Raw genomic sequence first — 25,730 nt, 5'->3', positions numbered from 1 at the left:
TGCTTGTATCGCACATGTTATCACACAAGCAAACACGCTGCATGACTGCTTGTATCGCACATGTTATCACACACACATGTAAACACACTGCGAGACTGCTTGTATCGCACATGATATCACACACAAGTAAACACGCCACATGACTGCTTGTATCGCACATGATATCACACACAAGTAAACACGCCACAGGACTGCTTGTATCGCACATGATATTACAACAAGTAAACACTGCAGGACTGCTTGTATCGCACATGTTATCACACAAGCAAACACGCTGCATGACTGCTTGCATCGCACATGTTATCACACACACATGTAAACACGCTGCAGGACTGCTTGTGTCGCACATGATATCACACACAAGTAAACACGCTGCAGGACTGCGTGTATCGCACATGATATCACAGACTTTACATGCAAGCACTTACAGTATCATCACTTACTTTCCATGACTCATGGTATCTACTAGTGTGTTTGAATGTGGCGATGTTTAGAAGAAGTAAACTGCTAGAATCAGCATGGAAGGTATGGTGATATCGAGTAATCGTTGCAGAATGGGGCAGGATCCAAATGAAAGAATGGCTGTAATAAAAAGGGAGGAGGGAGGAGGAGAGAAAGAGAAAGAGAAAAAAACAAGAAGACAAAAGATTGTCAGGTTGGACAAACAGCAGACTTGTGAGTATCCTTTTCTTTTCTGCATGATTTTGACCAAACTTTGTTTAGGATTCTTGCTTAGTGACTCGACGTTTGGCAAACATTCATGTAGCATGTTGACGTACCATCATGTCAGACACAAGGTGTGGTAGAAGAAGAAACGTGCAGAAGAATGTGAGAAAGGAAAGAAGGGTGGGGATTGGTCACATTAGCAAACAACAACAACAACAACAACAACACATTCTTCCGAGAGAACTCACAAGTTGGACTAAAGTATACTAATTGAAGTGTACCAACAGGATGTAAGTACACACTACAGTGTACAAAGTATACTTACTGAAGTGTACCAACAGGAAGCAATTACACACTACAGTGTACAAAATATACTATTGAAATGTACCAACAGGAAGTAAGTACACACTAAAGTGTAAAAAATATACTAATGTAGTGTACCAACAGGAAATAAGTATACTTACTTAAGTGTACCAACAGGAAGTAAGTACACACTACAGTGTAAAAAATATACTTACTGAAGTGTACCATCAGGAAGTAAGTACACACTACAGTGTACAAAGTATACTTACTAAAGTGTACCAACAGGAAGTAAGTACACATTACAGTGTAAAAAGTATACTTACTGAAGTGTACCAACAGGAAGTAAGTACACGCTACAGTGTACAAAGTATGCTTATTGATGTGTAACAACAGGAAGTAAGTACATACTACAGTTTACAAAGTATACTTACTTAAGGGTACCAACAGGAAGTAAGTACACACTACAGTGGACAAAATATACTTCCCTATGTGTACCAACAGGAAGTAAGTACACACTAGTGTACAAAATATACTATTGAAGTGTACCAACAGGAAGTAAGTACACACTACAGTGTACAAAATATACTATTGAAGTGTACCAACAGGAAGTAAGTACACACTACAGTGTACAAAGTATACTTACTTAAGTGTACCAACAGGAAGTAAGTACACACTACAGAGTACAAAATATACTATTGTAGTGTACCAACAGGAAATAAATATACTTACTAAAGTGTACCAACAGGAAGTAAGTACACACTACAGTGTACAAAGTATACTTACTTAAGTGTACCAACAGGAAGTAAGTACACACTACAGAGTACAAAATATACTATTTTAGTGTACCAACAGGAAATAAGTACACACTACAGTGTACAAAATATACTATTGAAGTGTACCAACAGGAAGTAAGTACATACTACAGTGTATAAAGTATACTTACCAAAGTGTACCAACATAAAGTAAGTACACACTACAGTGTACAAAGTGTACTTACTGAAGTGTACCAACAGGAAGTAAGTACACACTACAGTGTACAAAGTATACTTACTTAAGTGTACCAACAGGAAGTAAGTACACACTACAGTGTACAAAATATACTTCCTTAAGTGTACCAACAGAAAGTAAGTACACACTACAGTGTATAAAGTATCCTTACTGAAGTGTACCAACAGGAAGTAAGTACACACTACAGTGTACAAAATATACTTCCTTAAGTGTACCAACAGAAAGTAAGTACACACTACAGTGTACAAAATTTACTTATTGAAGTGTACCAACAGGAAGTAAGTACACACTGCTGTGTATAAAATGTGCTTATTGAAGTGTACCAACAAGAAGTAAGTACACACTACTATTTCAGCAGACATACCACAAGACGGTGAGTCAGAGCTGACAGAAACAGACAAACCACTGATTGAGTGGCACATACAGTAGCTCCTTGGAATCGTCAAAACCAAAGCATGGGTGATTGTGGAATCCGAGTGTGTCAAAGGAGCTTTGTTAAGCGTAAAACTCAACCTTGTTTTTAAGACCGGCAAGGAAGTGAGTGAAGAAGGAGTTGGCGAACATGTCCTTTTGTTGAAATGATGGAGTCAGCCGACTTGGAGGATGTCCATTCAGTTGTTCCTGTCCCGTTCTGGTGAGCGTTGTGACCCCAAGATGCAGATGACAGCAAAAGTATGTCTAATGACTAAACACGAGCTATAGTGCAGCTGGGAAGTGCACCGGAAGATATGCAGGACCAAAGTTAAACAGAACACAAGCACACTAAACAGACTACAAAGTACGATGACCCAGAACTGAAAGAAGGAACCAGGTGGTACTAAAAGGAACTAATTAACCATGAGGAACAGGTGGGCTGGAAGGACAAGGAACAGAGACTTCAAAACACAGAGACCAAACAGGAAATTCTGACAAAACAAGAGCACCAGGGCAGGCAGTGGTTCTGAACACAGGAAAATAACAAATAGTCCAAATTGTCATGTGGCATCATGACAGAACGTTCCTCTCACATAACGGACTCCAGACTCTATAAGGCAGTTCCAGATGAAACAGAGAAGGTCCAATTTTAAGGCCGGGGGGAGGGAGGACTGGCAGAGGGTCGTCCAACTGCCACAAATGGCCAGTACAGGCCATGTGTCCTTGCAGCCAGCGGGGAAAAGCTAGCTGGACCACCGGCAGTCAGCAGACGTCCACACCAAGTTCTCGGGTCTTTCTGCTCTTGGCGCAGTGGACTCCTGCAATTAGTGTGTCTCTGCTGCTGACGAGGAAAGGCGAGCGTTGGGTGTGCATCTTTGCTGCCTGTGTGGAGGTTGGGCGCAGGGGCCACTCTTTGGAGGAACGGCTTAGAGGTCGACCGCTGTACGGGTGCTTAGGTGGCCAGTGTAGTGGTTGAGTGCAGGCGGCTCTCGTCGGAAGAAGCTGGGATGACATAAGGGGATGAAGTATTGGCGACGACCCCACCGGGAGAGAGAGAGAGAGAGAGAGGTGGCAACAACGCAGGAGGAAAATCAGACGACGACCCCGCTGGGGGATAGACAGGTGGTCGTTCGCCAGGACAGAACGGAACGGGGGCGGCATCGTGGACGACCTCACCGAAGCACTAGTGAGTAATAATAGAGAGGTCCGACATGAGGTCATCCAAGCAGGGAGGCATGGTACCACATCACTGGAGCAGGAAGTAGCTCTGTCTCCACAGTTGCTCATAGCTCCCCCTCAAGGTACGGATCCCAGACGTCCCCAAAGAGGTCAACAGATGGCAGGGATGGGTGTGAAAAAGCTTGGAGAGGAACTTGAGGAGAAGTTGGAGAACGTATCCATGTGCCGATCAAGGCAAAAAGTTTGTCGGTAGAAGTTCCCACAGGGTCACTTGTTGGCTGGATCATTCTGTCATGTTGGGGGCACAGGAAATAGACAAAACAAGAGCACCAGGACTGGAAGTAATTCTACACACAGGAAAATAACAAACATAGTCCAAACTGTCATGTGGCATCATGACAGAACGTTCCTCTCACATCACGGATTCCAGACGCTATAAGGCAGTTCCAGGTGAAACAGAAAAGCTCCAACTTCAAGGCCGGGTGGAGGGAAGACTGGCGGAGGTTCGTCCAACTGCCACAAATGGCCAGTACAGGCCATGTGTCCTTGCAGCCAGCGGGGAAGAGCCAGCTGGACCACCGGCAGTTAGTGGAGAGGAGAATGAGCAGAGCAGGATGAATGCCCCAGCATCAGCAGAGGTCCACGCCAAGGTCTTGGGTCTTTCTGCTCTTGGCGCAGTGGACTCCTGCAATTAGTGTGCGTGTCTCTGCTGCTGACGAGGAAAGGCGAGCGTTGGGTTGGCATCTTTGCTGCCTGTGTGGAGGTTGGGCGCAGGGGCCACTCTTTGGAGGGACGGCTTAGAGGTCGACCGCTGCACGGGTGCTTAGGTGGCCAGCAGCGTGGTGGTTGAGTGCTGGCCACTCTCGTTGGAAGAAGCTCCAATGACATAAGGGGAGGAAGAGCCGGCGACGACCCCGCCGGGAGAGAGAGAGGTGGCAACAACACAGGAGGAAAATCAGGTGACGATAGACAGGTGGCAGTTCGCCAGGACAGGACGGAACGGGGGCGGCATCATGGACGACCTCACCGAAGCAGGAGTGAGTAATAGTAGAGAGGTCCCACATAAGGTCATACTAGCTGGGAGGCATGGTAGCAGTTTTGTGGACTACATCACTGGAGCAGGAAGTAGCTCTGCCTCCACAGTTGCTCATAGCTCCCCCTCAAGGTACGGATCCCAGACGTCCCCAAAGAGGTCATCAGATGGCAGGGATGGGTGGGAAAAAGCTTGGCGAGGAACCTGAGGAGAAGTTGGAGAACATACAGGTAAAAGCCAGTAAATTAGAATATTTTGAAAAACTTGATTTATTTCAGTAATTGCATTCAAAAGGTGTAACTTGTACATTATATTTATTCATTGCACACAGACTGATGCATTCAAATGTTTATTTCATTTAATTTTGATTATTTGAAGTGGCAACAAATGAAAATCCAAAATTCCGTGTGTCACAAAATTAGAATATTACTTAAGGCTAATACAAAAAAGGGATTTTTAGAAATGTTGGCCAACTGAAAAGTATGAAAATGAAAAATATGAGCATGTACAATACTCAATACTTGGTTGGAGCTCCTTTTGCCTCAATTACTGCGTTAATGCGGCGTGGCATGGAGTCGATGAGTTTCTGGCACTGCTCAGGTGTTATGAGAGCCCAGGTTGCTCTGATAGTGGCCTTCAACTCTTCTGCGTTTTTGGGTCTGGCATTCTGCATCTTCCTTTTCACAATACCCCACAGATTTTCTATGGGGCTAAGGTCAGGGGAGTTGGCGGGCCAATTTAGAACAGAAATACCATGGTCCGTAAACCAGGCACGGGTAGATTTTGCGCTGTGTGCAGGCGCCAAGTCCTGTTGGAACTTGAAATCTCCATCTCCATAGAGCAGGTCAGCAGCAGGAAGCATGAAGTGCTCTAAAACTTGCTGGTAGACGGCTGCGTTGACCCTGGATCTCAGGAAACAGAGTGGACCGACACCAGCAGATGACATGGCACCCCAAACCATCACCCAACCATGCAAATTTTGCATTTCCTTTGGAAATCGAGGTCCCAGAGTCTGGAGGAAGACAGGAGAGGCACAGGATCCACGTTGCCTGAAGTCTAGTGTAAAGTTTCCACCATCAGTGATGGTTTGGGGTGCCATGTCATCTGCTGGTGTCGGTCCACTCTGTTTCCTGAGATCCAGGGTCAACGCAGCCGTCTACCAGCAAGTTTTAGAGCACTTCATGCTTCCTGCTGCTGACCTGCTCTATGGAGATGGAGATTTCAAGTTCCAACAGGACTTGGCGCCTGCACACAGCGCAAAATCTACCCGTGCCTGGTTTACGGACCATGGTATTTCTGTTCTAAATTGGCCCGCCAACTCCCCTGACCTTAGTCCCATAGAAAATCTGTGGGGTATTGTGAAAAGGAAGATGCAGAATGCCAGACCCAAAAACGCAGAAGAGTTGAAGGCCACTATCAGAGCAACCTGGGCTCTCATAACACCTGAGCAGTGCCAGAAACTCATCGACTCCATGCCACGCCGCATTAACGCAGTAATTGAGGCAAAAGGAGCTCCAACCAAGTATTGAGTATTGTACATGCTCATATTTTTCATTTTCATACTTTTCAGTTGGCCAACATTTCTAAAAATCCCTTTTTTGTATTAGCCTTAGGTAATATTCTAATTTTGTGACACACGGAATTTTGGATTTTCATTTGTTGCCACTTCAAATCATCAAAATTAAATGAAATAAACATTTGAATGCATCAGTCTGTGTGCAATGAATAAATATAATGTACAAGTTACACCTTTTGAATGCAATTACTGAAATAAATCAAGTTTTTCAAAATATTCTAATTTACTGGCTTTTACCTGTATGTGCCGATCAAGGCAAAAAGTTAGTCAGTAGAAGTCTCCACAGGTTCACTTGTTGGCTGGATCATTCTGTCATGTTGGGGGCACAGGAAATACCGACAAAACAAGAGCACCAAGACAGGAAGTGAAGTATTTACCATAGTTTACCTTTTATTTACTTGATATCTACCTTATTTTGACTTCTATTAACTTTCAATTACCTTCTATTTTACTTCGTATTTACCGTATGTTGCCTTTTATTAAATTAACCTTTTACCTTCTCTTGACTTTTCTTTTTTAAATGTTTAACCTTCACCATTTATTTACCTTCCATTTCCCCTTGTATTGGCTGTATTTGACCCTTTATTTACCATCTCTTTACCTTTTTTAACCTTTTATTAAGCTTCATTTACTTTCTTGTACCTTCTTTTTTTTTTTTTTTTTACCTTTTATTTACTGTATTTTAACTTTTATATACTTTTTTTTAACCTTTTATTCATCTTCTGTTATCCTTTCTTTACTATTTTTTTTAACCTTTTTAAAAAAAACTTATTTTACCTTCTATATACATTTTATTAATATATAACATATATATACATATATAACATATAAAATGGAGTGTTGCAACATGTCTTGCAGTCAGTGAAGAAGAAGTCATGGGAATCTTTCCAGTCGTCCTCCTGCTCTGTGGTCTCCATGGTAACGCTGCCAAACAGCACACAATCAATTATGTTCCACTCACCCACTTTGTTTTCTTCTGCTTCCACAGCTGGAGTCCAGACTCAGGACAGCGGTAACAAGTTCCTTCTTCTGCCCCCACGCATAACTTCTAATTGTCTATGTTCTATTAAACTTCTAATGTTCTATTAAACTTCTAATGTTCTATGTTTCTTCTAAACTTCTAATGTTCTATGTTGTATTAAAACTTCTAATGTTCTATGTTTCTTCTAAACTTCTAATGTTCTATGTGGCTTTAAACTTCTATTGCACTGTGTTCTATTAAACTCCTGTCTATGTTCTATGTTTCTTCAAAACTTCTAATGTACTAAGTGGCTTTAAACTTCTATTGCCCTATGTTCTAAGTTTCTTCTAAACTTCTAATGTCCTATGTGGCTTTAAACTTCTACTGCTCTATGTTCTATTAAACTTCTAATGTTCTATGTTCTAAGTTTCTTCTAAACTTCTAATGGTCTATGTTGCTTTAAACTTCTAATGACCTATGTTCCTTTAAAATTATGATGTCCTATGTTCTATCTAAACCTCTAATGTTCTACGTTGCTTTAAAATTCTAATGTACTATGTCTATCTAAACTTCTAATGGACTATGTTGCTTTAGTTTAAACTTCTAATGTACTACGTTGCTTTAAAATTCTAATTTGTCTACGTTCAATCTAAACTTCCAATTTTCTATGTTGCTATAAAATTCTATTGTTTATGTTCTATCTAAACTTCTAATAGTCTATGTTGTTTCTAAACTTCTATTCATTATGTTCTATGTTGCTTCTAAACTTCTAGTCATCATTTCCTATGTTGCTTTAAACCTCTAATGTCCTACGTTCTATGTTGCTTGTAAACTTCTAGTCATCATGTTCTATGTTGCTTCTAAATTTCTGGACTTCATGTTCTTTGTTGCTTCTAAATATCTAGTCATCATGGTCTATGTTGCTTCTAAAGTCCTAGTCTTTATGTCCTATGTTGCTTTAAACTTCTTATGTACTATGTTGCTTCTAAACTTCTAGTCATGATGTTTTCTGTTGCCTCTAAACTTCTAGTCATCATTTACTAGGTTGCTTCTAAACTTCTAGTCATCATGTTCAATGTTGCCTCTAAACTTCTAGTTTTCATGGTCTATGTTGCTTCTAAACTTCTAGTCATCATGTTCAATGTTGCCTCTAAACTTCTAGTTTTCATGTTCTATGTTGCTTCTAAACATCTAGTCATCATGTACTATGTTGCTTCTAAACTTCTAGTCTTCATGGACTATGTTGCTTCTAAACTTCTAGTCATCATGTACTATGTTGATTCTAAACTTCTAGTCTTCATGGTCAATGTTGCTTCTAAACTTCTAGTCTTCATGTTCTATGTTGCTTCTAAACTAGTCTTCATGTTCTATGTTGCTTCTAAACTTCAAGTAATCATTGTCTATGTTGCTTCTAAACTTCTAGTCATCATGTACTATGTTGCTTCTAAACTTCTAGTCTTCATCTTCTATGTTGCTTCTAAATATCTAGCTATGTTCTATGTTGCTTCTAAACTTCTAGTCTTCATGTTCTATGTTTACCTTGTGTGTCTGCAGAGATCACTCCGCCTCCTGCTGGAAACCTGCCAGCCGGTAGGTAGACCAACACTGCGTGCCGTGGTCCTTCTCATGTGGCACGAATGTGTGTGTGTGTGTGTGTGTGTGTGTGGTCCTTCTCATGTGGCATGAATGTGTGTGTGTGCGTGTGTGTGTGTGTGTGCAGACTGCAGGGAGGAGATGTATCCTTGCACCAGGATGTACTCGGTGCATCGGCCCATCAAGAGGTGCATGGGGGGGCTGTGCCTCTACAGGTGAGGTCATGAATATTCATGACAATTCACTCCTTCATGTTCACACCACCCAGCTAAGGAAAATGACAACATAATCACGCAATTCCTAAGTTTGCCACTGGAGGGCGTCATAGTTCCAATGAATCCATCAGTCCATGCACATTTGTGAATGAAACCTTTTTATTTCTTTTTAGATTTTGGGTGTCACTCCTTTTTATTGAGGGCCACTTCGCAATTATGGCCGCCCTGAGAGGGCCGCTTGAATGATGTGTCGGAGGAAGTGAAATGATGTGGCAGCACACTTTAATGATGTGGCAGCATACTTTAATGATGTGGCAGCACACTTTAATGACTTGGCAGCACACTTTAATGATGTGGCAGCACACTTTAATGATGTGGCAGCATACTTTAATGACGTGGCAGCATACTTTAATGACGTGGCAGCACACTTTAATGACTTGGCAGCACACTTTAATGATGTGGCAGCACACTTTAATGACGTGGCAGCACACTTTAATGACTTGGCAGCATACTTTAATGATGTGGCAGCACACTTTAATGATGTGGCAGCATACTTTAATGACGTGGCAGCACACTTTAATGACTTGGCAGCACACTTTAATGATGTGGCAGCACACTTTAATGACGTGGCAGCACACTTTAATGACGTGGCAGCACACTTTAATGACGTGGCAGCACACTTTAATGGTATGGCAGGCCACTTTAATGATGTGGCAGCACACTTTAATGATGTGGCAGCACACTTTAATGATGTGGCAGCACACTTTAATGACGTGGCAGCACACTTTAATGACGTGGCAGCACACTTTAATGGTATGGCAGGCCACTTTAATGATGTGGCAGCACACTTTAATGATGTGGCAGCACACTTTAATGATGTGGCAGCACACTTTATTGATGTGGCAGGTTTTAATCATATGGCAGGCCACTTTAATGATGTGGCAGGTTTTAATGGTATGGCAGTCCACTTTAATGACATGGCAGCACACTTTAATGATGTGGCAGCACACTTTAATGATGTGGCAGCACACTTTAATGATGTGGCAGAACACTTCAATGGTATGGCAGTCCAGTTTAATGATGTGGCAGGTTTTAATGGTATGGCAGGCCACTTTAATGACGTGGCAGGCCACATTAATGATGTGGCAGGCCACTTTAATGATGTGGCAGCACACTTTAATGATGTGGCAGCACACTTTAATGAAGTGGCAGGTTTTAATGGTATGGCAGGACATTTTAATGATGTGGTAGGCCAATTTAATGATGTGGCAGCACACTTTAATGATGTGGCAGCACACTTTAATGATGTGGCAGCACACTTTAATGATGTGGCAGGCCACTTTAATGATGTGGCAGGTTTTAATGGTATGGCAGGCCACTTTAATGATGTGGCAGGTTTTAATGGTATGGCAGTCCACCTTAATGACGTGGCAGGTTCTAATGATATGGCAGGCCACTTTAAAGATTGGCGGAACACATTAAATAATGTGGCAGGCCACATTAATGATGTGGGTGACCACGTTAAATAAAGTGGCAGGCTTTAATGATATGGCGGACCACATTAAATATATTGGCAGGCCATTTTAATGATGTGAAGGGCCAAATTAATGATGTGAAGGGCCAATTTAATGATGTGGCTGACCACAATAAATGATTTGCCTAGGTTTTAATGATATGGCAGGCCCCTTTCATGATGTGCCAGACCACAAATAAATGATTTGGCAGATTATAATGATATGGCAGGCCACTTTAAAGATTTGGCTGAACACATTAAATAATGTGGCAGGCCAATTTGATGTTAAATGTCAATTTAATGATGTGTAAAAGGCCACTTTAATGATGTGGCAGGTCACCTTATTGATGTGGCGGACCACATTGAATGACGATGTAAGCAAATTTAAATGACGTGGCCAACCCCATTAAATGATGTGGAGGACCAGTGTACATGACCTCGCTGACCACATTAAATGATGTGTTGGGCCACTTTAAATCTGACCCCTGAGTCTTGTGTTTGACATGGTGAAGTAGATTATAAATCATGAGTCATTACGTCTGTACTGTTCACAGCCACTGGGGGGCATATGATCCCTCTACTTGGGGACTGCTATGGTATGTTGTGATCAGAGATGGGACCAAATGCAGTATTTTATAGGCAGTTCATTCAGAACTAGCGGGTACCAAGTCACATAAAATCCACCTGTGCCATATTTCCATACCTTTGTTGTCAATAGAACTTTATTCTCATTATATTTATTTTATTTCTTTGGAATGGAATATAACTTTATTTTTATTGCACTATTGTTTTGAATTTCATTTATTTATTTATTGGAATAGATCTTTATTTTCATTGCACTCACTACTTTTTCCACATCCTTACAAGTGCAACAAGAAGTTAAGCACAGCTGCTTCCCCTCTAAGGAGGCAGACATATATCAAGTAGCTCTGAGTAACGCTTGAAGTATAAAAACAAGGTCAAATACAAATAAAATATATAATTTTCAAGATGACTGACCTTTACAAATTGTAACAATATCACATGCATGTTCATACAAGTGTAAAAAGAAGTTAAGAATTGTAAATAAACGGAACAAGTCTGAAAACTCCCCCAATGAGGACACTTGAAAGGATCTGGAGACAATACTGCCATCATGTGGTGTTTCACAAGTATTGTTTATAACACTCCATATGACTATTTATGTACTATTCATTCATTATTGTGAGGTATTATTACATAGGTACTGTTTATAACACTCCATATGACTATTTATGTACTATTCATTCATTATTGTGAGGTATTATTACATAGGTACTGTTTATAACACTACGTTTTACTATTTATGTACTATTCATTCATTATTGTAATGTATTATTACATAGGTATTGTTTATAACACTACATATGACTATTTATTACATAGGTATTGTTTATAACACTACATATAATTATTTATGTATTATTCCTCATTATGAGGTATTATTACATAGGTATTGTTTATAACACTACATAATACTATTTATGTATTATTATTCCTCATTATGAGGTATTATTACATAGTTATTGTTTATATCATCACATATTTGTGTATTATTAATTCATTTTTATGATGTATTGTTACATACATATTGTTTATATCATGACATTTTTAATTCATTATTATGAGGTATTACATAGGTATATATTTTAGAACACTACATAATACTATTTATGTATTCATTCATTTTTAGGCATTTCTTATATCATCACGTCTTAATTATTTATGTATCATTAATCCATTATTAGATATTACATAGGTATTGTTTATATCATTACATATTAATTATTTATGTGTAATTAATTCATTATTATGAGATATTACATAGGTATTGTTTATATCATCACATATTTGTGTATTATTAATTAATTATGATGTATTATTACATACGTATTGTTTATATCGTGACATTTTTAATTCATTATTATGAGGTATTATTAGATAGGTATTGTTTATAACTCTACATAATACTATTTATGTATTATTAATTAATTTGTAGGTATTTCTTATATCATCACATCTTAATTATATAGTGTTATTAATTCATTATGAGATATTATTACATAGGTATTGTTTATATCAATACATATTAATTGTGTAATTAATTAATTATGAGGTATTATTACATAGGTATTGTTTATAACACTACATAATACTATTTATTTGTGTATTAATTCATTTTTAGGTATTTTTTATATCACATATTAATCATTCATGTATTATTAATTCATTATTAGATATTATTACATAGGTATTGTTTATGTCATTACATATTAATTATTTATGTGTAATTAATTCATTATGATATATTACATAGGTATTGTATATATCACATATTTGTGTATTATTAATTCATTATTATGATGTATTATTACATACATATTGTTTATATTGAGACATTTTGTATTCATTATTATGAGGTATTACATAGGTATTGTTTATATCACATTAGTTATTTATGTATTGTAGCTGAGATAGGCTCCAGCGCCCCCCGCAACCGCGAAGGGAATAAGCGGTAGAAAATGGAAGGATCGATGGATGTATTATTAATTCATTATCAGGTATTATGACATAGGTATTGTGTATATTGTCACATATTTATGTGTAATTAATTCATTATTATGTGATATTACATAGGTATTGTTTATATCACATATTTGTGTATCATTAATTCATTATTATGATGTATTATTACATACGTATTGTTTATTTATATCGTTACATTTTTAATTCATTATTATGAGGTATTATATTACATAGGTATTGTTTATAATATCACATTTGTAATTTATGTATTATTAATTCATTATCAGGTATTTTTACATAAGTATTGTTTATATCGTTACGTATTATTAATTCATTATGAGATATTGCACAGGTATTGCTTATATCACATATTTGTGTATTATTAATTCATTATTATGATGTATTATTACATAAGTATTGTTTATATCGTTACGTATTATTAATTTATTATGAGATATTACATAGGTATTGTTTATATCACCACATATTTGTGTTTTATTAATTTATTATTATGATGTATTATTACATAAGTATTGTTTATATTGTTACGTATTATTAATTCATTATTATGAGGTATTATTACCTAGGTATTATTTATATTATCACATATTACTGTTTATGTATGTTCAAATTCATTATGAGGTATTATTACACTTTATACCATTACATATTAATTATTTATGTACTATTAATTAATTATGAGGTATTATTACATATAGATATTTATACATTACATATTAATTATTTATGTATTAATTCATTATGAGGTATTATTACATATAGATATTGTTTATATCATTACATATTAATTATTTATGTATTATTAATTCATTATTATTTTCTGTTTTTATCAGACTTATTACATCAATCTTCACACTTGTGTAGTAGCGTCACAAAATATATAAATATTTATTTTATTTTATTATTTATTTTTTTAAAGGTTGTTTTGTTTGACTTTTTTCTGTAAAGTTGCGGACCAGCCCCACAGTGAACCGTTTTCACTTCAGGAGTTTTTTCTTGGTTGTTTGTGCCGCAGCCTGCCCCGGGTCTACGTGATCAACAAGGAGATCTGCTCCAGGACCGTGTGTCGGCACGACGAGGACGTCCGAGGCGAGCCCCCCGGCACCTTTTCCCTCGCCGGCGGCCATTTGCAATAACCCTTCTCTTCTCCCCCCGCCCCACAGCGGAGATCTGCAGGGAGTTATCCGGCTGGCCTAGACGCGTCCAGAGGTCACCCGGCGGGAAGCGCTGTCGCCATCGCCGCGGCAACCTTAAGACCTGGGCCAGTCAGGCCTGAACGTTGTGTCCCGGGGCCCAAAAGTCCAACATTGGACACCTGTGGGCTAACTTTAGAAGTGTCATAAATCATCCACGCCGCGTCTGGATTACGTCCCTCGCTTTAAGAACGCACCGATATTGACTTTCATCCACGATAAGCCCCAACAATCTGCTCAGCGATGCCACCTGGTGGTGGTTTGAGCACACTGCAGCTAGTCCCGCATAATGTAAGCAACCCCCACTCCTTCACGCTTCAACCACTCGCAGGATTCTCACAGGAGTGAGGCAAAACCTACTGTGGATCAGGTCATACATCTAGAATAAAAGCTTAGCCCTACAGGTTAAAACAAATTATATTTTGTATTGGTCCCTGCATGCTTTGATTTTTGACTGTGCGCTTGTCAGTGGAAAAAGTTAGGACACCCCGGATCTATACCATGTCATAATCACACCGTAGATGATGTCATAACCATATCGTAGATGACGTCATAATTCCTGTCGTAACGTCACGATGTATTCTCATGATATTCACTCCGAAACAGACTTTTACGTATCTGTGGAGAAATAAAAGACAATGGCGGTTTGTTTGTGGTGACATATTTATATGTTTGCATATTTCCATACGCACATTGTGGACAAGAGATCACGTTAGGGGGGGTAAAAGACTTGGTCAGGGTTAGAATGATCTTCTTCATTGCACTTCCCCTCACAAAAACAAGCGACTCAGCATAATCCATCTGCATGTAAACGACAATAATCACGACAACAACACAAAAAAAAAAAAAAGCAAGCGTCTTAAAAATACAAGCTTGGTCCCGACAAAACTCACGTTCCAACCCGGACTTCAGAAGTGGTCAGTTACAACATTGACATTGGTTCTACTAATGGCGAACTAATAAAACACATCCTTCGGGATGAAAGACGATGACATCGTCACTAAGTGGGACAGAGGTCAAGTTACTAAGCCGGGCTTAGCGGCCTGCCTCTAAATTTGTCCTCGTTAAGATAAACCTCCAATCATCTGCTTCCTCACTTACTAACCCCGTTTCCATATGAGTTGGGAAATTGTGTTAGATGTAAATATAAACGGAATACAATGATTTGCAAATCCTTTTCAACCCATATTCAGTTGAATGTGAATGTGAAACTGATACATTTTTTTTGTGCAAATAATCATTAACTTTAGAATTTGATGCCAGCAACACGTGACAAAGAAGTTGGGAAAGGTGGCAATAAATACCGATAAAGTTGAGGAATGCTCATCAAACACTTATTTGGAACATCCCACAGGTGTACAGGCTAATTGGGAACAGGTGGGTGCCATGATTGGGTATAAAAGTAGATTCCATGAAATGCTCAGTCATTCACAAACAAGGATGGGGCGAGGGTCACCACTTTGTCAACAAATGCGTGAGCAAGTTGTTGAACAGTTTAAGAAAAACCTCTCTCAACCAGTTATTGCAAGGAATTTAGGGATTTCACCATCTACGCTCCGTAATATCATCAAAGGGTTCAGAGAATCTGGAGAAATCACTGCACGTAAGCAGCTAAGCCCGTGACCTTCGATCCCTCAGGCTGTACTGCATCAACAAGCGACATCAGTGTGTAAAGGATATCACCACATGGGCTCAGGAACACTACAGAAACCCACTGTCAGTAACTACAGTTGGTCGCTACATCTGTAAGTGCAAGTTAAAACTCTCCTATGCAAGGCGAAAACAGTTTATCAACAACACCCAGAAACGCCGTCGGCTTCGCTGGGCCTGAGCTCATCTAAGATGGACTGATACAAAGTGGAAAAGTGTTCTGTGGTCTGACGAGTCCACATTTCAAATTGTTTTTGGAAACTGTGGACGTCGTGTCCTCCGGACCAAAGAGGAAAAGAACCATCCGGATTGTTATAGGCGCAAAGTTGAAAAGCCAGCATGTGTGATGGTATGGGGGTGTATTAGTGCCCAAGACATGGGTAACTTACACATCTGTGAAGGCGCCCTTAATGCTGAAAGGTACATACAGGTTTTGGAGCAACATATGTTGCCATCCAAGCAACGTTACCATGGACGCCCCTGCTTATTTCAGCAAGACAATGCCAAGCCATGTGTTACATCAACGTGGCTTCGTAGTAAAAGAGTGCGGGTACTAGACTGGCCTGCCTGTAGTCCAGACCTGTCTCCAAATGAAAATGTGTGGCGCATTATGAAGCCTAAAATAGCACAACGGAGACCCCCGGACTGTTGAACAACTTAAGCTGAGAAGCTTAAAAAATGTGTCTCCTCAGTTCCCAAACCTTTACTGAGTATTGTTAAAAGGAAAGGCCATGTAACACAGTGGTGAACATGCCCTTTCCCAACTACTGTGGCACATGTTGCAGCCATGAAATTCTAAGTTAATTATTATTTGCAAAAAAAAAATAAAGTTTATGAGTTTGAACATCAAATATGTTGTCTTTGTAGTGCATTCAATTGAATATGGGTTGAAAAGGATTTGCAAATCATTGTATTCCGTTTATATTTACATATAACACAATTTCCCAACTCATATGGAAACGGGGTTTGTACAACGGTTACGTGTGGCACTATTACTGCTGTGCACCGACACACCACTAGAGGGTGCTAGAGACGGGTCATGAAATGAAACTTACTGCCAAACGGACAAAGAAAATGAGGCTACGACACATAAATATATGTATGTATATATATATGTATATATATGTACATATTTCAAATAAATATTCTCTGTACAGAAAATGCATTCATTGTTCACTGCATTGCCCTTCATAACGTTTCTACATCGTGTTCACAGTTAGATGGAGGGACGCAAGACTAAATTCTAAATGTGACTCAGCAGGTGGAATTAATATTATTATTATTATTATCATTATTGTTGTTATTGTTGATCGTTACAACTACAACTGGGGGGAGGGGCTTTCTGTACCCTGCGCGGCAGGGAGCGGTAGGGACCCCTCGATGGGGAGAAAGCAACCTCGCCAAAGTGCTGCATAATGTTACTCAGGAGGGAGAAAGAAAAGAGAGAAGAGAGCGTGTAAGAGAGCACAAGAAAAGAGAGTGAAAAAAGAGGGCACGAGAAGAGTGCAAGAGAGAGCCAAAGAAAAAAGTCAAAAAAGAACAAAAGGGAAGAGAGAGAGAAAGAGTGAAAAGAGAGTAAGAAAAAAATAGAGCAACAAAGGAAAGAGCATGAAAATAGAGCATGAGGGGAAAAAAAAAAAAAAAAGAGTACCTTAGAGAGCAAGAAAGAAAGCTAGAGCGCATAAGAAAAGAGAGCAGGAAGAGCAAGAGTACAAGAAAAGAGAGAGAGAGAGAGAGAGAGAGAGAGAGAGAGAGAGAGCAGGAAACGCAAGAGATAAATGAGAAAAAAGAGAGAGCAGGAAGCTTGAGAGGGCGAGAGCAGGAAGAGCGAAAAAGAGAGAGCGAGAGCAGGAAGAGCGGGAGAGAAAGAGAAAGAGAGAGTGCAGGAAGAACAAAAAGAGAGAGAGATAGAGAAAGAGAGAGTGCAGGAAGCGCAAGAAAGAAAGAGAGAGAGAGAGAGAGAGAGAGAGAGAGAGAGAGAGAGAGAGAGAACCTTGGTTCAGTTGGGGGGGTCAAAGTGTCCCCACAGGTCTGAGCTGGTGGTGACTGCAAGAGGGTTTGATGATGTCACAGAGTTGGAGTTACTGGAGTCCAGATCCAGCAGACAACCTGCTGGTGAAGATGACATTCATATTTATTATCGTGAAGCTACAAACTAATATGGTTACCATAGTAACCCAGATGTCACTCAAACCTACACTTTCTAATCTCTGGAATCATTTCTATAGTGTTTGTTATGTTGTACTATATCCATATGATGTCCTTATTATGTCCATATCATATCATTATTAGGTCCATATTACGTCCTTATTATGTCAAATTAACTGGAAATCGCATATAAAACATGTACAATCTAAGCTGTCAAGAAGCATCTCAGTAATAAATAAAGCAGGTTCTGGATAACAAATCACTCCACATTCTTTACTGTTCATTAGTCTTACCATACTTAACCTACTGTGTGGAAGTATAATTATAAAAGCTCATTCAAGTCAATAACTATACTTCAGAAAAGAGCTGTACGCATCAACAACAAGGTTGGATATCTGGACCATACTCACTCACTATTCTTACAGTCAAAAATGTTGAAATTTAATGATATTATTTTGTATCAAACTGCACAAATAATGTATAAAGCCCAAATAAATAAACTCCCAGGAAGCATTCAAAAATTGTTCAGCACACGAGAGGGGGGGTTATAATTTAAGGGGGAATTTAAATTTCAAAATGCTTCGTTATAGAACGACAATTAAAAGTTTTTGTATTTCAATTTGTGGAATGAAATTATGGAATGGTTTGAATGTGGAGTTAAAGCAATGTCCAAACATAAAGCAGTTTAAAAAGAAGTATAGGTACATGATATTCCAGAGGTACAGAGATGAAGAAGGGCTTTGATATTGGCTTGTTTGTGTTACAGAAGAGTGTGGGGCTGCCCATTGAGGCAGTGGTGTTGCTGTGGTGGCATGATACCATTTCCATGATCACTAGTGGTAATGGTGTGGCTACTGTATGTATGTGTGTAGTGTGCATATATATATGTATATATATATATATATATATATATATATATATATATATATATATATATATATATATATATATATATATATATATATATATATAATTTATGTATATACAAGTTCATTAAGTTTGTACATAGAGTGAACAGGTAGTTCTAGCTTAGAGTAATTTATGATTTAAAGAAAAGGGGTGGGATTAAATAAGTGAAAACTTCTTCTCACTCCTTTTCAAATATGCAAAAAAATAAATAAAAATAAAAATAAAGTCCAATGCTCATTTGTTTTCGTTTTTTATTCTCCATTGTTTTCATTTTGTTAAAATGGCTGTTCAGGCTGTAGCACTGTATTGGATCAGGCTTGCTCTTGTTTTTAATGCATATTTGAAATAAAAATATATCAATCAATCAATTATGTCCTTATTTCTTTATTATATCCATATTATGTCCATATTTCTTTATTATATCCATATTATGTCCATAATATGTCCTTATTATATCCTTAAGTCCATATCATATCCATATTATGTCCTTATTATGTCCATATCATATCCTAATGTCCATATCATGTCCATATTATATCCTTATGTCCATATTATATCCTTATGTCCATATCATGTCCATATTATATCCTTATTATGTCCATATTATATCCTTATTATGTCCATATTATATCCTTATGTCCATATTATATCCTTATGTCCATATTATATCCTTATGTCCATATCATGTCCATATTATGTCCATATTATATCCTTATGTCCATATCAGGTCGATATTATATCCTTATTATGTCCATATTATATCCTTATGTCGATATTATATCCTTATTATGTCCATATTATATCCTTATGTCGATATTATATCCTTATTATGTCCATATTATATGCTTATATCCATATCAGGTCCATATTAGATATCCTTATTATGTCCATATTATATCCTTATTATGTTGATATCATATCCTTATTATGTCCATATTATATCCTTATGTCCATACTATATCCTTATGTCCATATTATATCCATATCATATCCTTATTATGTCCATATTTTATCCTTATTATGTCCATATTATATCCTTATGTCCATATCATGTCCATATTACGTCCATATTATGTCCATATCATGTCCATATTATATCCTTATGTCCATATTATATCCATATTATGTCCATATCATATCCTTATTATGTCCATATTATATCCTTATGTCCATATTATATCCATATTATGTCCATATTATATCCTTATTATGTCCATATTATATCCTTATGTCCATATCATGTCCATATTATATCCTTATGTCCATATTACATACCTTATTATGTCCATATTATATCCTTATGTCCATATCATGTCCATATTATATCCTTCTGTCCATATTACATCCATATTATATCCTTATGTCCATATCATGTCCATGTTATATCCATGTTATATCAATATTAGGTCCATATTATATCAATATGTCCTTATTATATCCATATTATGTCCATGTTATATCCATATTATATCAATATTAGGTGCATATTATATCATTATTATGTCCTCAGTATATCCATATTATATCCAAATTATATCAATATTAGGTTCATATTATGTCCTTATTATGTTCATAATATATCAATGTTATGTCCATAGTATGTCTATATTATGTCCGTATTATATAAATATTATGTCCATATTATATCCATAGTATGTCTATACTATGTCCATATTATGTCATTTTGCTGCTTGGTCACATGACTGCAAACTTGACATCTCATTGGCTGCTTCTCAGACACCGATACGATTATTAGTTGTCAAGAAGGCCGATAAGTAACATTTGCAGTAAAAGTGCTGTAAACATAAATAGTACACGTCAGTTAACAGCTGGACAAGGCTTGAAGCTTTTTTCCAAATTTTTTTGAGGAAACGTGGGACAAGTAGCGAGCGACACTGTGTACTTTATGTACACTGTCTACATTATGTGCACTGTGTACATAATATAAACTGTGTACAACAGTAAATGTGGCCAACAGCTGGGCTAAAATGTTCCTTTGCAAACACGTGTGTATTAGGTGTTGCTTCTAGAAGCTTCTCCTTCAACAGTAGAGATCTGGCTACTGTATGCTATTAATCAAAGAAAAAGCTGACGTGTGGTGAGTCAACAGTCCACTAAATACACTCCTGACAGGAAAGGAGACAAATACAGGCTTCCAATTACTCACCTGTGTCATTTCCTCCTGCAGGTGTCTGCTCCACGTTGTGGTTATTAGATCTGGATGAAGAAGGAGGCGGGGCTAGCTTGCCTCCAGGTGGAGGTGGAAGGATTCCAAAACCACCAGAACTCTGTGGACGAGGCCGGTCCTTTTTTTTGGATTGCTGGAAGAAATGACATCGGATTATATTGTGTAACTTTGCAGAACACAATATGTAAACATGTACAATCTGGCAGCTACATGTGTCTATTTGTATGAAATATGACAGAGAGATGGGACAAAAGGCTGGCTTGGGCCCATAAAAAAGATAAAAAGGAAAGCAAAGATCAGCAGGAGCTCCTTCAAATTTGACTTGAACAAAGAAATGGTGCACAGAAAAACAACAGGTGGTGCTAGATGTCTGTAATCTCCTCTAATGTGACTTACACTGACGGCCACACACTGGAAAACTACAGCATGCTGTGGCCATTTTGATATTTTTCATTTTCAGAACAAATACAATATATAGATTTTTTAACTTTTAGGGATCCTCTAGTTTGGTCCTGGGAACCCGAATAAATTATTGATATATTATTGTTGTTTTTTCCCAATGCTTAAATCTTTAGATCAACTTTAGATCTGTGATCTGTCAATATGAAGTTGCTTTAATGTTTAATGCACCTTTTTTTTTTTTTTTAAAGAAAACTATTTTTAATGGAAATAACAGACTATATGCAATTATTCCTTCAAAATGTCCTAAATGGATATCTGATGTGCATTAAGTCATTGAGACCTTAAATAAGTCAGTAATTCACAAAAACATAATTTTTGGAGCAACAACAGTTTTGAAAAATATCCCATTAAAATTCTCAGGGATTCAAAAGTGTTAAAAATAAGTCATAAATATATAATATATATATATATATATACACATACACACACACACGTATATATAGACATACATACATATACACATATATATATATACACACACACACACACACACACACACACACACACACACACACACACACACACGTATATATGTATATAAACACACACGTGTGTGTATATATATATTTTATTTATTTTTTATTTTTTACTTTCAACACTTTAATCTCTATTAACTTCAGATCTATCCGTTGGTTAAAATGTTTTTTTTTTTGGTTGTTTTTTGTGTTACACCCTTTGTTTTGTTTTTTATAACAAAAACACAAGATATGCAATATTCCCCCCCAAAAAAACTAAATTCAAAGTGGAATTTTGATATGAAATAATTGAAGCCTTGAATAAAATAGATTTTGATTCATTATAATTTTTTGAGCAATGAGTTTTAAAGAAAAAAAAATGTGCCTTTGCAGCAGCTTGGTGTTATTAGTCAACATTGCAACTTTTTCTCGTTACATTTCACCGGTTTGCTCTTTTATTCCACCTTTTTATGCTTTTTAGTAATAGTAATTCTAAATTGGGCCGCAAGCAGTTAAAATTGAGAAGAGAAAGTCAAAAATAAAAATATCGTGGCAAAAAGAGAAAAAGTCACCACTTTTTTGGATTTTTAAAAAAAGGGGCAGTAGTCAGACCAATGTGGTCTGTAAATGGCACTCGTCCACACCAAGACCACTAATACCACACCACCCTAGCTGTGCTCACACTTCAGAGCACAGCTGTAACTACCTGCCACTAAACCTGCTGAAAATAGTTCTTCTCAGGTTTCTCTGTTTACATTCTCACACTTTGCACTATTTTCTTACATTTTGTTACGCATTTCTGACACATTCCTTATTTTTGCTTCTTCATTTTAAGAGTTTATTGTTAAGTCTTCAATGTGACTTTAATATTTTGTTTAAATAAATAAATGGGTTGTACTTATATAGCGCTTTTCTACCTTCAAGGTACTCAAAGCGCTTTGACACTACTTCCACATTTACCCATTCACACACACATTCACACACTGATGGAGGGAGCTGCCATGCAAGGCGCTAACCAGCACCCATCAGGAGCAAGGGTGAAGTGTCTTGCTCAGGACACAACGGACATGACGAGGTTGGTACTATATGGGGATTGAACCAGGGACCCTCGGGTCGCGCACGGCCATTCTTCCACTGCGCCACGCCGTCCCCTACATTGAGTATTTTCCATGCTTGTGTTGACATTTCCTTTCTGCCTTCATAGTGTGGAGAATGCATACATTTTTAAGAGTTCTTTCTTTATTCATAGTCATGTTTAAAGCAGCTAATATTTTCCCATGTGTACTCTTTTTGCTTGTATCTGATTTCTGCAAGTAAACTCTGTGCTTTACCTTGAAGGGTTGGAATGTGGGACTATAGTATAGTCCCTTTTTACCTTATCAGTATTAGAACAAAGAGGCTGTATTCTTTTCTGGGCAGGGTGGGGGCTGTTTTCGTATTCAATAAGTTGTCTCTTCCCGTTTGATTTTCAGACCACTTCGAGATGCTGGTATTAGCACATTTGTAAGGACTGGTCTCCTAAAGCTTTAGTAAAACTTGATAATATTCCTATTCTGTCTTGATGGTCCTTGCTCAACATATATGTCATCTGAAAGAACTTGGGATTGACCAGTGACTTGTATTCCCTGAGAGGAAGACTGGTCAGATGCAACAATAGCTAGATGGATTATAAATCAGAGCAAGGTTACATTTGAAATATAAATGTATACATTTAAAGGGGAACTGCACTTTTTGGGGGAATTTTGCCTATTACTCACAGTCATTATGAGACAAGAAAACCATTTTTTTCGGCATTCTAATATGTAAATGTAAAAATCGTCAATAAATACATCCTTTACGTTCCATAACCTGTATAATAACCAAGCTGTAGTGACATTGTTATTGTAAGACCAAACACTGATTAACTCTTTTTCTAGCGTACTAACCCGTCGCCCTGGAACGGCATGCTAATGCATTAGCCGTAAGCTAGCTACGGAAGAGATAAGCTAGCTTTTGAGTTTGTACTGCACAATACAATGTGATACGGCACCAATCTGTACTGACTGAAAAACATGACCAATCATATTACAGAATCTGTATATAAGAATTTTTTTCCCGTTTATTTGGGTAAGCGCTCCATTTATGTAGGCATAGCTCGACTCCACATTTATGTCACGCCGACCTCCTTCTGTCTGCTCCAACGTCTCTCACCCTTCCTTCGTGCTGGCTTTTCGAGGCAGCAATTCATCCTCAGTATATTTAGCTTCCAAAAGATAAGGTTGTGAATCCTTATTTGTCCAAAAATAGTCGTCTTTGTTGTCTGCTACCAAGTCTGTCATAATTAGAAGACACTCATGTTTGTTTCCAGGAGTAGGAACACAAATTTGCTGCTGGAAGTGCACTGCTATGGAAACGGAGATAATTGTGGGGTGGAAAGAAATTCCGGAAATGATTAAAATGACCAAAATAGGGTAAATATTGAACATATTACATATTGTTATGAAGGTGTCTGTTACTACATTATATATATACTTTCAGTGTGTATATAAAACGTTGATGGAGGGTTTTGAAGGCTCATTAATTAGCCTTTCAAGCATTTATCATCTTTAAGGTCCTAAAAAAAAAGACGTGTGTTCTTATCTCTCATAATGATTGTGAGCGATAGGCAAAATAATTCCCAAAAAACTGCAGTTCCCCTTTAAAAATATTTTTCTCCCTATTTACGATAGGTCATAAAATACCAATAATTATCGATATCGCCCGATACAAAACATTTATATAGTTTTCAGCAATAGCATACTCTATATTATTTTAATGACATAATTTTAGAAAAAAATTGCCCTAATCTGCAGATTGAATAAATAAACGCCCTAGCCATGATATGTGGGAATAGTTGTGAAATGGGACAAAAGTAGTTTTCATTTCCAAGGTGCCGCCATTGTTGTTACCCCGATATTGAGTGTGATGGTTTGTCCTTCTTTGAAGCCCAGGTCTAGTTTAGGAGTAGAGTCTGGAGCCTGGGCCTGTTTGCTGAACTCATCTTCCTGTTTGACCCACCTGAAGACACCAAAGTCATCAAAACACAAACACATCCAAAGGAGCTGAGTAAAGCCCAAGTATGTGTTTAGAACTACAATAGTTGACATACTTGAAGTGGTCCTGCAGTGCAACATTGAAGTCAAAGGCATCCCCTCGGTCCCCAAACCCGATGCCAATGAAGGCACTGCGGCCTGCGAAGAGAAAGGGTGTTAAAGATGCTCAAGCAACAACAACAACAACAGAACACTACACACCCACCGTTATCATCCTGGATGCGGAGCACAAAGTAGCGGCTCGAGTCGCTCACCGTTTCCACGGTGATGCCAGGATACTCATCCACGGGCGCCTGGGCAAACAGCTCTCCTGCAGGGTGCCACCACATGAATATAGACAATGTATATAGCTTTTAATACTTCTGTCCAATCGCGATAATGCACATCAATGACATATTCTAGCTGTGTACTGCAAATCTGACAAGGAGCTAGCGGCTAACGTCCCTCCACGCTGTAAAGCAATGTAGCGTCCACGCGAGCAAGATAGCAGCGAATTAATCCTCACCTCCATGGCGGCAAATAATGCAAGTTTCTTACAGGATTAGCTAAATATGCTTAATATTGTATGTGCTGTGTAGTGTGTGGCGTAGTGGGGGTACAATACAGTAAGCCATGCTAACCGCTAAGG

The 25,730-nt window shown here is 38.0% G+C and overlaps 2 protein-coding genes across 4 annotated transcripts in view; one reads left to right on the top strand and one right to left on the bottom strand.

Moving 5' to 3' along the window:
* Positions 1 to 539: 539 nt before the first annotated feature.
* On the top strand, positions 540 to 14,866 carry mfap5 (microfibril associated protein 5). Its single transcript, XM_061957394.2, has 7 exons — positions 540 to 675; positions 7,038 to 7,097; positions 7,168 to 7,191; positions 8,695 to 8,730; positions 8,861 to 8,948; positions 14,042 to 14,115; positions 14,190 to 14,866. Exons 1-7 carry the CDS (start codon positions 555 to 557, stop codon positions 14,300 to 14,302), a joined length of 516 nt encoding a protein of 171 aa, XP_061813378.1. The 5' UTR covers positions 540 to 554; the 3' UTR covers positions 14,303 to 14,866.
* necap1 (NECAP endocytosis associated 1) overlaps positions 14,865 to 25,730 on the bottom strand; it is a 24,983-nt gene continuing 14,117 nt past the window's right edge. Inside the window, exons 3-8 of one of the 3 annotated variants that reach the window (XM_061957371.1) lie at positions 25,308 to 25,412; positions 25,159 to 25,240; positions 24,959 to 25,067; positions 21,094 to 21,247; positions 17,863 to 17,981; positions 14,865 to 15,020 (exon numbers count right to left, since the gene is read on the bottom strand). In XM_061957371.1, the coding sequence (XP_061813355.1) occupies positions 17,869 to 17,981; positions 21,094 to 21,247; positions 24,959 to 25,067; positions 25,159 to 25,240; positions 25,308 to 25,412 (563 nt within the window). In that variant the 3' untranslated portion in view covers positions 14,865 to 15,020; positions 17,863 to 17,868. Of the gene's footprint in view, positions 17,982 to 21,093; positions 21,248 to 24,958; positions 25,068 to 25,158; positions 25,241 to 25,307; positions 25,413 to 25,730 lie in introns of all 3 variants that reach the window. The other 2 variants (XM_072913062.1, XM_072913063.1) reach the window with 2 other exon arrangements.

The sequence above is a fragment of the Nerophis lumbriciformis genome, linkage group LG04 (genome assembly GCF_033978685.3).
Source record: "Nerophis lumbriciformis linkage group LG04, RoL_Nlum_v2.1, whole genome shotgun sequence".
Lineage (NCBI taxonomy): Eukaryota > Metazoa > Chordata > Actinopteri > Syngnathiformes > Syngnathidae > Nerophis > Nerophis lumbriciformis.
The sequence above is the reverse complement of the archived record's forward strand: the minus strand, read 5'-3'. Positions and strand labels throughout refer to the sequence as shown.

Coding starts and splice junctions, on each gene's coding strand:
- mfap5 (XM_061957394.2), top strand. CDS start 555: ATGGGGCAGGATCCAAATGAAAGAATGGCTGTAATAAAAAGGGAGGAG. Junction 676..7,037: donor GTTGGACAAACAGCAGACTT/GTGAGTATCCTT, acceptor CATGTCTTGCAG/TCAGTGAAGAAGAAGTCATG. Junction 7,098..7,167: donor CCTGCTCTGTGGTCTCCATG/GTAACGCTGCCA, acceptor CTGCTTCCACAG/CTGGAGTCCAGACTCAGGAC.